The sequence below is a fragment of the Carassius gibelio genome, chromosome B3 (assembly GCF_023724105.1).
Source record: "Carassius gibelio isolate Cgi1373 ecotype wild population from Czech Republic chromosome B3, carGib1.2-hapl.c, whole genome shotgun sequence".
Classification (NCBI taxonomy): Eukaryota; Metazoa; Chordata; class Actinopteri; order Cypriniformes; family Cyprinidae; genus Carassius; species Carassius gibelio.
In genome coordinates, this window is record NC_068398.1 from 48,748,663 (window position 1) to 48,761,913 (window position 13,251).

The following is a 13,251-nucleotide window of genomic DNA, read 5'->3' on the forward strand; positions in this document are numbered from 1 at the left end:
TCAATTGATAATCATTGTTATTTGCAAACGTAGGCGTTTATGGAACGTTTTTAGACCAAGCAGAATCCCCTGCCACCTGCTAACAGGACTCAGGTTCACAGGCAAAACAAAAATGATTATTTCTGATAACTTTTTAACTGCAGGAAGATATAGGCCTTCTTTATTGTACATTAAAAATATTTGGATCGTCCCTTAGTCTGTTCCTTATTTTCTTAAAGAATAAACACTTATTCTCTACAAGAATAAGTACTATTTTCTTAAAAAATAAAAGAGAAAGAATATTTTAAGTATTTTAAGTTAATAAATAGCATGGGTCAGGACTTTGGTAAGCAATTATTAAAAATGATACAGTAAAGTAAGATAAAAACACCACTGTGGTACCTGGAGAAATATAGATCATTTGATTTACATTTTTTTTATTAATTTACAAATATGACTGTTTAGTGAGAAAGAAAGCATTTGTCTTGATTTGGCATGCATTATTCAAGAATGATACAGTAAAATGATATGAAAATTACCACATTGGTGCGTGGGGACATTTTTTAATGAATTTTCCAAATTTGAGTGTATAGCGATAAAGATAGCCTTTGTCATGATTTTGACATGCAATTATTGAAGAATGATACAGTAAAACGTTATGAAAAAGGACATGAAATTAATATGATGTTAACTGTAAGTAGAAAATAAAAATGTTGTACAAAACAATCCAAATTATGCATTAATTTAGCAGCATTGCACATGAAAAAAGTAAAAAGGTATACAGCTTTGAACCAAACAAATAAAATAAATAAATATTATAGTAAAATAAACAGTAAAAACGTTCAATAAATATGAATAAGAATAAACACTACAACTTAATGATGATTTTTGTGTAGCTCTAATTTTATTTGCCAACCGCTAATAAAACAATTATAGTTATACGAGCTTGAGGGATGCTCAAGGGTTCGTTTATGTACAAGTAGAAATGGTAGTGGGAGTTTCCGGTAAGAGAAACGGGAGCAAGAGGGCAAGTCCCAGTTGAAGGATTTATTTGAATTATCCTTGCATGCTTGAATTATTACAGGTACATGCCCATAAGAGGTGCATGTGGGCGTATGGGTGCGTGTGTGGTCTACAATGAACAGAGAAAACAGAATACAAAATGAAATTTGTAATATGAACAATAATATGTCTAGCATGAACAAATGAACATTACACACACAGCAGTGACAGTACATAACAATTTTAAATATGAGGTTATTCAAGTTACATTTAAATAGCTGCATTGCTTGGCAAAGTTTTTATCATTTAAGTATGTACCATAAACAGGTCTACAATTTTAGCTTATGTATCTAAATTATACAGTAGAACATGCACAGTTAAGCAGTATTGAACGATTGTAAACATTTGACTTAGCATAGACCTAGTCAGCCTGCAACTCACACAAATTATACAACCTATTAAAATCATTATTTAACTAGTAAAGTTTACAGGTAACAATAACAGAATGAAAATGTATTTTAGTTGGGCTAGCATAGAATATAAAATGTATAACTTACTTTTTAATCAATCACTCACAGAAGAAACAAACATGCAGTAGTCCCTCTTCTTGCACAATGAACAAGTGAATCACTTTACCTATACATATAGACTGCCTTCTGATACTTGTACGGGCATGTCTTTACTTGTAAAGCCTTTCCTAAGCATTAAAAGGTCATAGACATAAAGATATCTCTGGATGGCGTTGTTGGGCTTTCATACAATAGTAAAACAAAATGTTAAAGAAGGATTTACTAAAAAAGGAAGACTGTAGTGCCTTGAACGTGCTTACACCTTAATCTACCACACACCACTGAGTAGACGCGTAATGAACTTGAAGCATAGATGACGTGACTGCAGTCTTATTTCAGTGACTTCACAATTGTAGTTTTTTACTTACCATGCATAAACGTTGTTTTCTTAAAAACACAATCATGTAAATACATGCTATTTGCATATTATTGTAGCCCAGTTTGTACTGAATATAGTGCTTTCATATTTTATCCATGTATATGTTTATGAGCAACTGAAAAAAAGCACAAAAGTCAGGGCATGTCAAAAGTTCTCCAGGCCCCCAAAACCCCCTTAGACCCCAGAAGGTTAAACTCAGTTCTTAGAAAAGGTAACACATTCATGTAACTCATTTGCACATCATAACAAAACACTGATTAGTTAATTGGTGATTAATTCCCTTTGAACATGCAACAGGATTGAACAAAATGCATACCTCACTCTGCTCAGACCTCCCGCGGACTGAAGTAAGAGCGTGCAGATGGGCACGAAACTCATAAAGAAATAAAATAAAATTAATTATTTTCTCACGTATAGACATTTATTACCAACAGAAAAACAGAAGTATTTTGAGTGAATTTACAATAAAACAATTTATAATCAATGCCTGCTACATTTACAAAGAGACGTTTGATGACGAGTTTCTCAGGCAGACCACAGCTCTTTATCTCGCAGCTTGTCATGGTGCTGAGCCTTAGAAGCAGCAAGAGAACATTTACATCATCAACAATAAAGACACTGGTACACAATTACACAGAGCTCAAATTGCTTTAATTTCGATCATAAAAATCCTAACATTAAATAAAATGGTTAACTGCATGCATTTAGATTACACGTGCAAAGTTAAAATAGACCTGCAGTGCATTAAGATAATTTTTTAAAGTGAATTATTTGCCAAAAAAACATATAGCTGAAAGAGATGATTAAAAAAAACACATACAAAAATATGCAAGTTAGTAAGTTAGTACATAGCAGAATGATTTCGATTTCAGGATTTTCTTGCATGGTCCAATTAAAGTGTCATATATACCTAAACTCATACATATAAGAAGAAAGTTTGTCCATTTTCTTAACCGTTTGTCATATGTAGGGTCAGTTAGTGTTAGGCCATTGTTTAGGTTATAGGCTGGGACAGTCAGGATCAGTACACCATACATTCTCGGTGTGATCCATGACTGGGTCTTTCCTTTGCTGTTTGTTTGTGTCACTGTATTGTTTATTCTTTACACGACTATTACTACAATTGCCGAGGAAGGTCAGGAACACAGGTATAAATACGATGCCATGGACGGCCCCAAACAGAATGACTAAGAGCATAATTTTGAAGAAGGTCCTGAAGATGTAGCTTTTAGCAGCAGCGAGCACCACCACACCTGCGATAGTGGACACGGCTCCCTGAACGATCGGATAGCCCAGTTTAGAGATGGCATCCGTGGCTTTCTCATTCGCTGAGGATTTTTCACTTGACACAAAAGCATAGGATATGTGAGCAGAGAAGTCAACAGAAAACCCAATACAGATGACAAGATTAATCATAGACACAGAGTCTAAACTAACATTCCATAATGCCATGAAACCAGCCACTCCCACAATGACAGATGCAATGGAAAATGTCACCCAGAGAGAGCAGAGAGGGTTTGGGATCAGCAGGAGTGAAATTACTAACATCACACATGTAGCAACCACTAAGTTTTGGATTGTATTACTGATGATGACGGCATATTGGTCGAAATAGATGAACGCAGGGTGGTACACAATCAGATTAACTGGTGGCTGCAACTTCCCACATTCTACTGCAGTCTCTCTCAATTCATTCAGCATGTTCTTCTCATCGATCGCTGTGCGGATGTTTACCGACTGAACAAACATACGTGATGCTTGAATTTGATTGTTAGTAAAATTAACATCTTGGCTAAAACCAGAATAATTAAGAAATGCAGTTAAATGGCTTTTGAACTCTGTTTCATTGTCTACATCAAAACCAAAATTCATCCCATACTGCAGATATACATGAAGCCAAGAAATAGGTGGAAGGTCTGAGTCTGCCAGTGTTAGATTTTGAAAGTTTTCTAAACACAAGTCAAGACTTTTACGAGCAGTCGGGTTCCAGTACTGGAAATGCTCATCCTTTATAACTAACATGACATTAGGACCAAAATCAGAGAAGAATTCATCTTCTTTATCATAGTAATCACCAACATATGAGCCGTCTACTGCTAAATGTTTCAGGTCTAGACCTTCCTGTATTTGGAAGCACCCGTAGATACTGACTGCCAAATATCCGGCATATATCAGACACACGAGCGTCTTAACCCACACTCTTGTCAGAAATGGGCTGTAATAGTGTTTAAAGAATGAATCCATTGGAATTTCAAACTCCTTACGTGTGTTTTCATCATAAGCACCACCCACACAACAAGCTATATCACCATCACCAGTTGGTTCTGGGACTTTCATGCAGGTTAGCCAGTGTCTGTTGCCTTTCTCTCGCCTTCCGTTTAACGCGAGACACGCACCAAAGAAGGTGATGTTGAAGATGTAGCAGAACAGAAGAGCTGTGCTGGTGTACATGCAGAAAGACTGTACTGAGCGGAATGGAGTCAGGAGGCCGATGTAGAACGCCAGCACATCCGTCAGCGTGGTGATCGTGATGGACACACCAGCCTCCTTATACGTTTCTGCTAAGCGAACCTCAACAGCTTTATGAACTTCAGTCTTCTGCCAGCAGGAGATCATTATGAACATGTCGTCAACACCAACACCTGGAGGAAAGCAGAAACCGTGAGCCCAGGAACATCAGCTGTGAGACACCTAGTGTGTGATGAATGAAATTTACCAAGAATCAGAAAGGGGGCTGAAGCCACAGTCATGGCAAATGGCATCCCGCAGAACAGCAGCAGTCCAAAGCTGGCCAACACAGCCATACCAGCGGAGACAACGCCGAACAAGGCCACCCACACCTTCGTCCTGACACAGTCTAACCTGTAGAAGGAGACAAGGTATGACAAAGCTAGAGATTGAAATAATAGTGGTTATATGATATGTTTTAATTATTAGCGATACCTCAAACAAGACAGAACGGAAATGTTAATGGCCAGGAAATATGTTGCAGAGAAGAGGGGAATCACAGAGTCTGAATTGGTTTCGAACTCTTTCTGTCTTGATAGTGATGTAAAGTAAGACACATTGACCTGTACAAATACAACACAAATCACTGTCAGTATACAGTGCATCTGGAAAAAATCACAGCGATTACATTTTTCCTCATTTTATTGTTACATCCTTATTCCAAAATGGATTAAATTCATTATTGTCCTCAAAATTCTACAAACAATACCCCACAATAACAACATTAAAGAGGTTTGTTTGAAATCTTTGCATATGAAAAAATAATAATAATAAATCACGTGTATATAAGTATTCAAAGCCTTTGCTCAATACCACTGCATGAAAACGGTCAATCTGGTAATATCTGATGTAAGTTTTTATTTCACAAATAACTGTTCTCAACCTAAAAGAGTTCAAAAATAAAAGTTTTTGTTTACATGTGTGTGTACTTTATATGTTTATTATGTATATAAATAAACACGTGTATATATTTTAAAAAGTTATGTTTATATTTTAAGTATATTTATATATAATATAAATTATCTAAAATATATACTTGTACATTTTTATTAATATTTACTGCATGTGTGTGTATTCGTTTTTATATATACATAATAAATATACACAGTAAACACACATTATGTAAACAAAAACTTTTATTTTGGATGTGATTAATGACAATTAATCCTTTGACAGCACTACTTTTTTAATTCACTTATATTAACTTAGCCTTGAAATAATTTGTATTTGCTTCTATATCTTGTTTCTTTTTGAAGATGGCATTATATATAATCTGTGATCCAAGGTTCAGTGGGTGTTTGACTCTCACTCTCTTATATGGTGCTACCCTATTTAAAACCTTACAAAACAATTCCTTAATATAAACACAAGCTTTATCAACATCTTTACAACCTAATACATATGACATGATATATTATATCCATGAATACATTCATGAAATATGATATTATTGATAAATTGTATGTCATTTTGTCTGACAGTTGAATTGTGTGTGTATGCATGAGCTGGTATTGATCCTTTGGTCCTATGTATAGTAGAATTTTTAAGTGGATGTTAATTTCTTTGGAATAATGTAAATTTAATAAATGCCCATGATGTGACTCTCAAAGCAGCTCCAGGGATATAGGGCCTCATTTATAAACTATGTATATACACAAATTTGATATTAGAGTGTGTGTGCGCTTAAATCCACACCCGTGCTCATATTTTTATTTCATATTTGATGTGGAAAAGTGCTTAGCATCACATTAGGGTCTGAGCAGATGTACATACTTTTTCTTGTCGGAGTGCTGCAGCTGTTTGAAATTGCTAATTCTTGCAACTCGCTGTCTTAAAAAAAATAATTTGGACAATGACTGCTGATCTTTCATACGTTAATGAAATTAATAAGGAGTCATTTTAATATGCTATAGAAAAAATAAAAAAATTCAGTACAATGTGGTACATTTTAGAAAAACATGGATTATTACATGTCTACTTAAATTTTTTTTATTATTTATTTATTTATTTAATTTAAAAAATGTATTTTTATAGCTTGGCACTTATTTAGTGGTATGAATAAATGTAATGTCTGTTTCATTCATAGTGAATGCTAGAAGGCGCCCTAGCATAGAAAATCCACATATGCATCACCGAAGAAATAGAACTCACAACATTCGAGGAAATCCCTAATATGGACAAAGGCATCCAGCTGTTACTGTAGCTGAATAAAAGATAGAAATGCTTTGAATGATGACATTCAAAGAGAACATTAAAGGGGTCATCCGATGTCCATTTTCTACAAGTTGATATGATTCTTTAGGGCCTTAATGAAAATGGGCCTTAAAGTTTGGTTAAAATTTCTCAAAGGTCGTGTAAAAACCTCGTTTTTACCCTGTCAAAATCAGCTCTTTTGAGAGCAAGTCGTTTCGTAGAATTTTACTTTAAATATTAATGAGCTCTTCTGACCCCGCTTCGCTCTTCCAGCTGCTCTCTGAGGGACTGTTTAATTAAGCCGCATTTATCGAAAAACTTGCTAATTAGCACATTATTAGGAAAGGTAATTTGCAAAGATTCATTAACCCCTTAGCTGTCACAACCCCCCCCCCCCCCCCTAAACTGAGATTGTTCTGGGTATCAGATAGTTATCTAATAAGCATGTGTCCTATTCTGTGTCCTGAAACATTTGTGTCTTTTTGAAACATTGGTGTCTCTTTGTATATGATATGATGATAGTTTCTCAGTAAGTAAAAATGAGTAAATTATTCATGAAGTGACTCAGAGCAGTTCTAGAGATCATGTTTATGTGTTCATGTACTCATATATTGAGGCGGCAGAGGCTGAAAACACTGCTAGCTTCAGTAGGCCTGTGTGTAGTCAATGAAACCGCCATGTCTTTGGCATTAATTTCCATGAGGAGTGGACTGGGGAAAAACATTAGGCTGGGAAATCTCACACTCATACACCCACAACACATTCTGAAATATGGATAACCCTATTTTATGTATAGACCTGACGAAAAAAAAGGTTTAAATCTTTAGGTTGGGGACATGCACAATAATTAAAAGTTCTCTCCTGAACTGCACCTTCACTTAAATTTTCATCTCTCTTATTACTTTAATATTCAAGATTTTTATTTGACTTTTACCATAATAAAGTACAGTAACCATGTTTTTTTATTTGGCAAATGAATTACCATTTGTATTTATTTTTACTACCAATTCCATGGTTAAACGATGGTTAGTGTAGCAAAAAACATGGTTAATTTGTGGTAACCATGGCATACCATACATTAACTTTCATAAGGGTTGTGTTGTTGTCTGCACTAGCTCCCCCTAAACCTATTATAAAATATGATTATTTTTCTGCTAAATTATTACTGAAACATTACAATAGATAATGATGTCATTTATACAGTATTTTAAGTGATTGAGAGCAATGGGCATCTGATGCTTAACTACGTAAACAAATACAAAATTACAATAGCATCTTTACAGATGAAACTGACCTGCACTTGAAACCCTGAACAGTATTTTTACTTCTCTGCTCCAGCTGTGCGCTTCCACAGTCCACTCCATTCTCTCTCTCGAATTGATTACTCTGAGTCCCATCCAAACCGTTTGGCGGAGGCGCAGAGAGCGCTTGAGCTAAAGTGTCGCCAGGCACGACTAACTGGTCCATGATTTATTAGAGATTTAATTATCGAATGGCGGACTCTGAAATAATTGCTTTAGTAGATTTAGCATTCAATTACACAATAATAATATTTAAAAATTAGGACAAATCGTCTGCCAGGCCACCGGGAATTGTCCCAGGTTCTCCCAATGGCCGGTCAGCACCTGATTTCCATAGACACGCAGAATGTACAGGATTCATAGATTGTCATTTTGGGCTTAATTTTCACAGACACTAGTCCAATATTGTGTTTTGATTCGAGTGTACTGATCTACTTTTTAATTATTTGTCCAAAATGTGGCATATTCCGTCTGCGTTAGGCAACAGGAATTCAGTTTTTATGACTGGATTCTATGAACTAGACTGTTTCCTGCATCGAGTAAATTATAGGTACATATGTCTCAGTGCAATTTGAGAAAGAAATCAATTAAATCTGTATGTGGATGTGTGTAAATATTCAAATGTAATCCCCTTTGAAATCATAAAAATTTTCATAAGTAACTAATTTAATTACACATTTTTTTTGTAGTAACTGATTACAGTTACATTTATTTTAAATTATGTAACGATGTTACATGTAACCACTTACTCTCCAACACTGCACATATTTGTTCAAACATCTTGTAAAAGTGCATGTAGGATCAGATCCCTTTAAGACAATAAACACTTAAGTTTATCAGTGTTCTTAAAACCACCTGGGGTAATTTAATAAGTATATTTATAGTCCATTGATAATTGACATTTGTCGTCGCCTTTATTACAGTATAAGTATAGAATATATTTCTGCATCATTCTGTGATAAAAAGGCACATCAGATCAGGACGAAAGTTATTTCTAACATACATCTGATGATGTGGAGTAAGTTATAATGTTCTTTTTTGTTGGTCAACAACAGGTTTAGAAACATTTTGCATTACAATTCATTGCTAGGGAAGATGCTTTGTGTGTTTTTTTTTCAGATGCATGTTATAAACGGGGAGGCTTTTCTTCATTTCAGCACACAGACTTATGGACTCACAAACAGAGCAAGTTTGGAGAGAAATAAAATACATGGAAATTATTTAAATGTTAAACCGAGGGGGGAAACAATTTGTCGCGCCTATTGGTTGAACTCTTTTGCTGTTGCTTGTTTACTGCACGTGGACAGGTCACCAGGTTTTTGCCTAGTTTAGAGTATCAAATTGTACCAGTGTACTTTGAGGGCAAAACGCGTACAGGTTGGCAGGTCTGTGTACGCATATTTAAGAGATGATAGTAAGATCAAATTTAGGATGGCTTCTGCACAAACTTTAATTAACAACTCCCTGCCAGTGACTCGTGTTACAGTGTGTAGTAAACGAAACCACACATCTGCACCATTCATTCATGCAGAATATGAATGATTCATATGTAACATAACACACTGATCCATTACATGTTTTGATTCAAGTGTACGGACCTAATTTTTATCTATTCATCCAAAATTTGGCATATTCCGTGGCATATTTGTGGAATCCATATGACTGGATTCCACTAATCTGTATTTTCTGCATCATGAAAATCATAGGGCCCTATGTCTCATATTTTAAGAACAGTCATTGCAATTTGTGATTTTTTTTTAATCAATTAAGTAGGAATGTGTGTGTGTATGTGTGTGAAATATTCAGATGTAACACCTTTGTAATCACATTTTCATAAGTAACTAATTTAATAACCATTATTTTGTTCCATTTATTTTGTAATTAAATTAAATAAAAGCATATATCATTTACCAATAGAACCAATATAACTATTTACTCTGCAATACTTTTACACACACAATGGTATTCAGGTATTTATATATGAGTAGATGTAACTCACAATTCACAATTAGCTTTTTGACTTACCGTTTTTTGCTCTGTATAGTTTGAGAGGAGTTTGAGGAAGTCATCAAGCCAGTAAGAGTTTTCCTTTGTCTTCTTCTCATCTAGGAAATAAAAAAGCCTTACCGCTTTTGCACTGGATATCTCGGAGCTATCCGGCTTTAGCTCTACACCGCCGATACTTGATCCCAAAAACATGTTATTATTCAATGGATATGTTATTTTTGAAGAAACTATTTCAGCAGCATTGTAATTGATAATGTCCAAAATTGTGTTTGACATGCACCTTCCCTTTGTTTTGGCACAGAGGTTTTCAAAAGTGTTTCCTGTTATTATTTTTTTCACTTGTCTGTCAAACTCTATAATATCAACAAAAGCTGGTACAGTTAATATATTTTCTCCATGCAAATCTGTGATGATCACAGAGGCATAAGTGCCTTCAGACGTGAGCCGTATCTGAGAAAACTCTTCAGATTGTGGGAAAGTTTCCACCACAAACGCTCTCTCCAGCTTGGCAGGTCCATTGACCGGTGTGAACTGATCTTCAATATCATTTGCCTCCCTCTCCTGAAGAAAAACAAAACCAGCTCCAAGGGCAGCTGCCACATATAAAGCTACTAAAAGAAACACACACGGATGCCTACCAACAACACAGCCAAGTTTTTCAAAAGCCAGAGAGAGAGGCCTTTCAATGCAGTCTGTTTTACACTTCGCCATCCTCCGTTTGCTTCTAAACGCTTCTGCAAAGCCCCAGCAACAATCATGATGTACTTACAGGATGAGCTGAACATAATTCACTTGTTACTCATTAACAACATATAAGGTTACACACTAACAAACTTCCTTGTTGGCACCTGCCCTCTGTATCACTGCCAGAAATGACAAACCTAATTAAAAAACCATTTTAAATTCTAAGGGACATTTTCACCGTTATTCATTAGATGATTTAAATGCTGGTCTTTTAAGAAATAACTGACTATGATATCCGGGAATATCCTCCATCCAGGGAAATATTTGATAGATCTCAAAAGTATGACTGGGTCAGACAGATTCACTTGTACAGTGAGGACAAGAGATGTGGGTCCAGTATAATACAGAATTTTATAATACAAAAAAATGCATTAAATTACAAAAGTAAAATGAAAAATAATAAGATAACATAAACTTCCAATCATCCACATCAGGGAACTTCAAGGCATCAAAATGCTAGAATCTTTATTGTATTTGTAAACCTTATTGTCATTAAAATGGCATTTTGTTTTTAACACTGCAGTATACAAATATGACTTTAATGGATCAGCTAACCTCCCTCTACTCCACCACCCACTCACCCGAATACTAATTATCCACACCTGTTCCCAATCAGACTGTTATCAGCTCACTATTCAAGCACACACCTCAGCTTCAATAGCCGCGTTTCCAATGTCAGGCCTAAACCAGGCATGCTAGTGCCAGGGCCAGTCGTGTTTCCACTGTCACTTCCGGTGCTTGATCGTGCCTCATCGAGGCTTCTTCGGGGCCAAAGGCCAGGGTTTTTTGGCCCGACGAAAACCTTGGGCCAAAGCGGGCCAGCTGGAGCTAGAGGAGTGTTCATGAATAAAGGCGGAGGTTCTCCGCGTCTGGAGAGCTCAGCACCGTGGATCATTTCAGAAAGATAACAGCTATAAAACCAGCATTAAAGGCTTTTTTAAATAAGTTGAGATCAAATCTCACTCTTAGTCAGCAGCAAGTGTTTTCAAATAACTTGATCCAATGTGGATTATGATCACCATACAAGGCAGAAATATTTATAAGCAATGTAAAAGACCATGCACGCTAAACATTAACATTACCATAGTAAACATGGTAAATGCAACCACTTGAAGAAATCAGACGTCAGCTTCTTATTCTCTATCAAAATTGTGTATTTATTTAGTAACTTATATTATCTGTCATAAGTCTCGTCTCGAGAGTTAAGCTCCACATTGCCTATCATAAAAATATAATAATGGTAGCTTTTATAAAAATAGAGATATCATTATTCATTCTAAATGTGATGTTTACAGACAGTAAGTTTTACTGCCGCACGTAACGCCGCCGCGGCGGTGTAAAGTGCATTTGCAGCCTTTGACCGCTGAGTGGCGCTTTAACCACAAGTTATAAAACAAGCGCATCACAGCACATTTTCACAAATAGATGTCAGTTTTGCCTTATCTATGTGTTACATTTGATGGCTTCAGTCATGTAAAATGAAAGAAAAACACTGTAGTTAAAATATTTAATATGTAATATTCACAGATGAAAGTTTGGTACTTATGAAGTTATGTGCATTTCTTAGAACAAATTCAAGCAGGATAAATGTCAAGCCTGTGCCTGAGGCTGTGCTTATATTTTCTCTAAGCTACATTATATTAAACCATATTTTAGATTCTATACATTTAATAGGTGTGCAGTATTATTTATATTATACGAGTTATGTGTTATATTATTCAGAAGAAATTTAATGGTTTAATTTGCATCGGAGCATTAAAAGTGGTAGCCTATTTTAGGGGGGTAGGCTACACGCATGCAATGTCAATATTTTCATATATTATGCCTATATTTTAATTTATATTTTAAAATTCCTTCAATAAAACATGCATTTTTGTTATTGGTTGTCCTTTATTTTGACAGATAACTTCTTGGGAAAAAGACATTTGTCTGTAAACTGATTAAGAAATGATTGCATGTTTAAACGTGAAGCACAGTATAATTTCGTTCACATTATTTATGCCTAATTAGCCGAAAACAAGAAACTAATAAATTAAACCTGCACGATTTAGCTAAATCTTTGAAACTCTAAAGAATGGACAGATTAATAAAACGTCCTCACAATTAAACTCAAGTTCTCTCATTATAAACAACAAAATGCACATGATTTTGCAAAACTTCACTCATTATGCCAAAACGCTACACACAAGTAAACATGACACAACACTGGGAAATATACCATTCATATCAGTGTCAAATTGAACTAAACTCTGCTATCAAAACCTAACATTCCCTTGTCAAAATGTAACTCTGATAAAAAAATAAATAAAAAAAAAAGACACACTAGCATCATATGCATACACTTTCAGATCAGGGGGAACACACTAGTCTACTTTATATAAAACAGTCTTTGATTTTCACGGTTTATTCGTGAAAGGCATATTTTCAGGAGGCACATTTTTCAAACAACCAAAAAAGCAAATAGGCCTGCTCAATATTGTACATTGTAGCACTGTACATTGCAGTAACATGAATTCAGATAAAGCAAAAAAATTTAAAATAAAAATATAAAAAAAAAACACTATACTGT

General features: G+C 35.1%; 1 protein-coding gene across 2 annotated transcripts; it reads right to left on the bottom strand.

The window, feature by feature from the left end:
* Window positions 1–882: 882 nt before the first annotated feature.
* On the bottom strand, window positions 883–10,681 carry LOC127952312 (patched domain-containing protein 3-like). Of its 2 annotated transcripts, XM_052550697.1 has the most exons (5): window positions 10,577–10,669; window positions 9,957–10,036; window positions 4,873–5,000; window positions 4,646–4,791; window positions 883–4,571 (listed from the first exon to the last, which is right to left on the bottom strand). In XM_052550697.1, the coding sequence occupies exons 1-5, from the start codon at window positions 10,647–10,649 to the stop codon at window positions 2,929–2,931; spliced, it is 2,070 nt and encodes a 689-aa protein (XP_052406657.1). In that variant the 5' UTR covers window positions 10,650–10,669; the 3' UTR covers window positions 883–2,928. The 2 variants fall into 2 exon arrangements, with proteins under 2 accessions (XP_052406657.1, XP_052406656.1); XM_052550696.1 differs by having other exon boundaries at window positions 885–4,571; window positions 9,957–10,681.
* Between the last annotated feature and the right edge of the window lie 2,570 nt (window positions 10,682–13,251).

Bases quoted from the DNA above. Each gene is read 5' to 3' on its own strand.
- LOC127952312 (XM_052550696.1), bottom strand. From the start codon at position 10,649: ATGGCGAAGTGTAAAACAGACTGCATTGAAAGGCCTCTCTCTCTGGCT. The intron at 5,001-9,956 runs GTAAGTCAAAAA...GTATTTGTACAG, and splicing joins ACTATACAGAGCAAAAAACG to GTCAATGTGTCTTACTTTAC. The intron at 4,792-4,872 runs GTATCGCTAATA...CTCCTTCTACAG, and splicing joins TCCGTTCTGTCTTGTTTGAG to GTTAGACTGTGTCAGGACGA.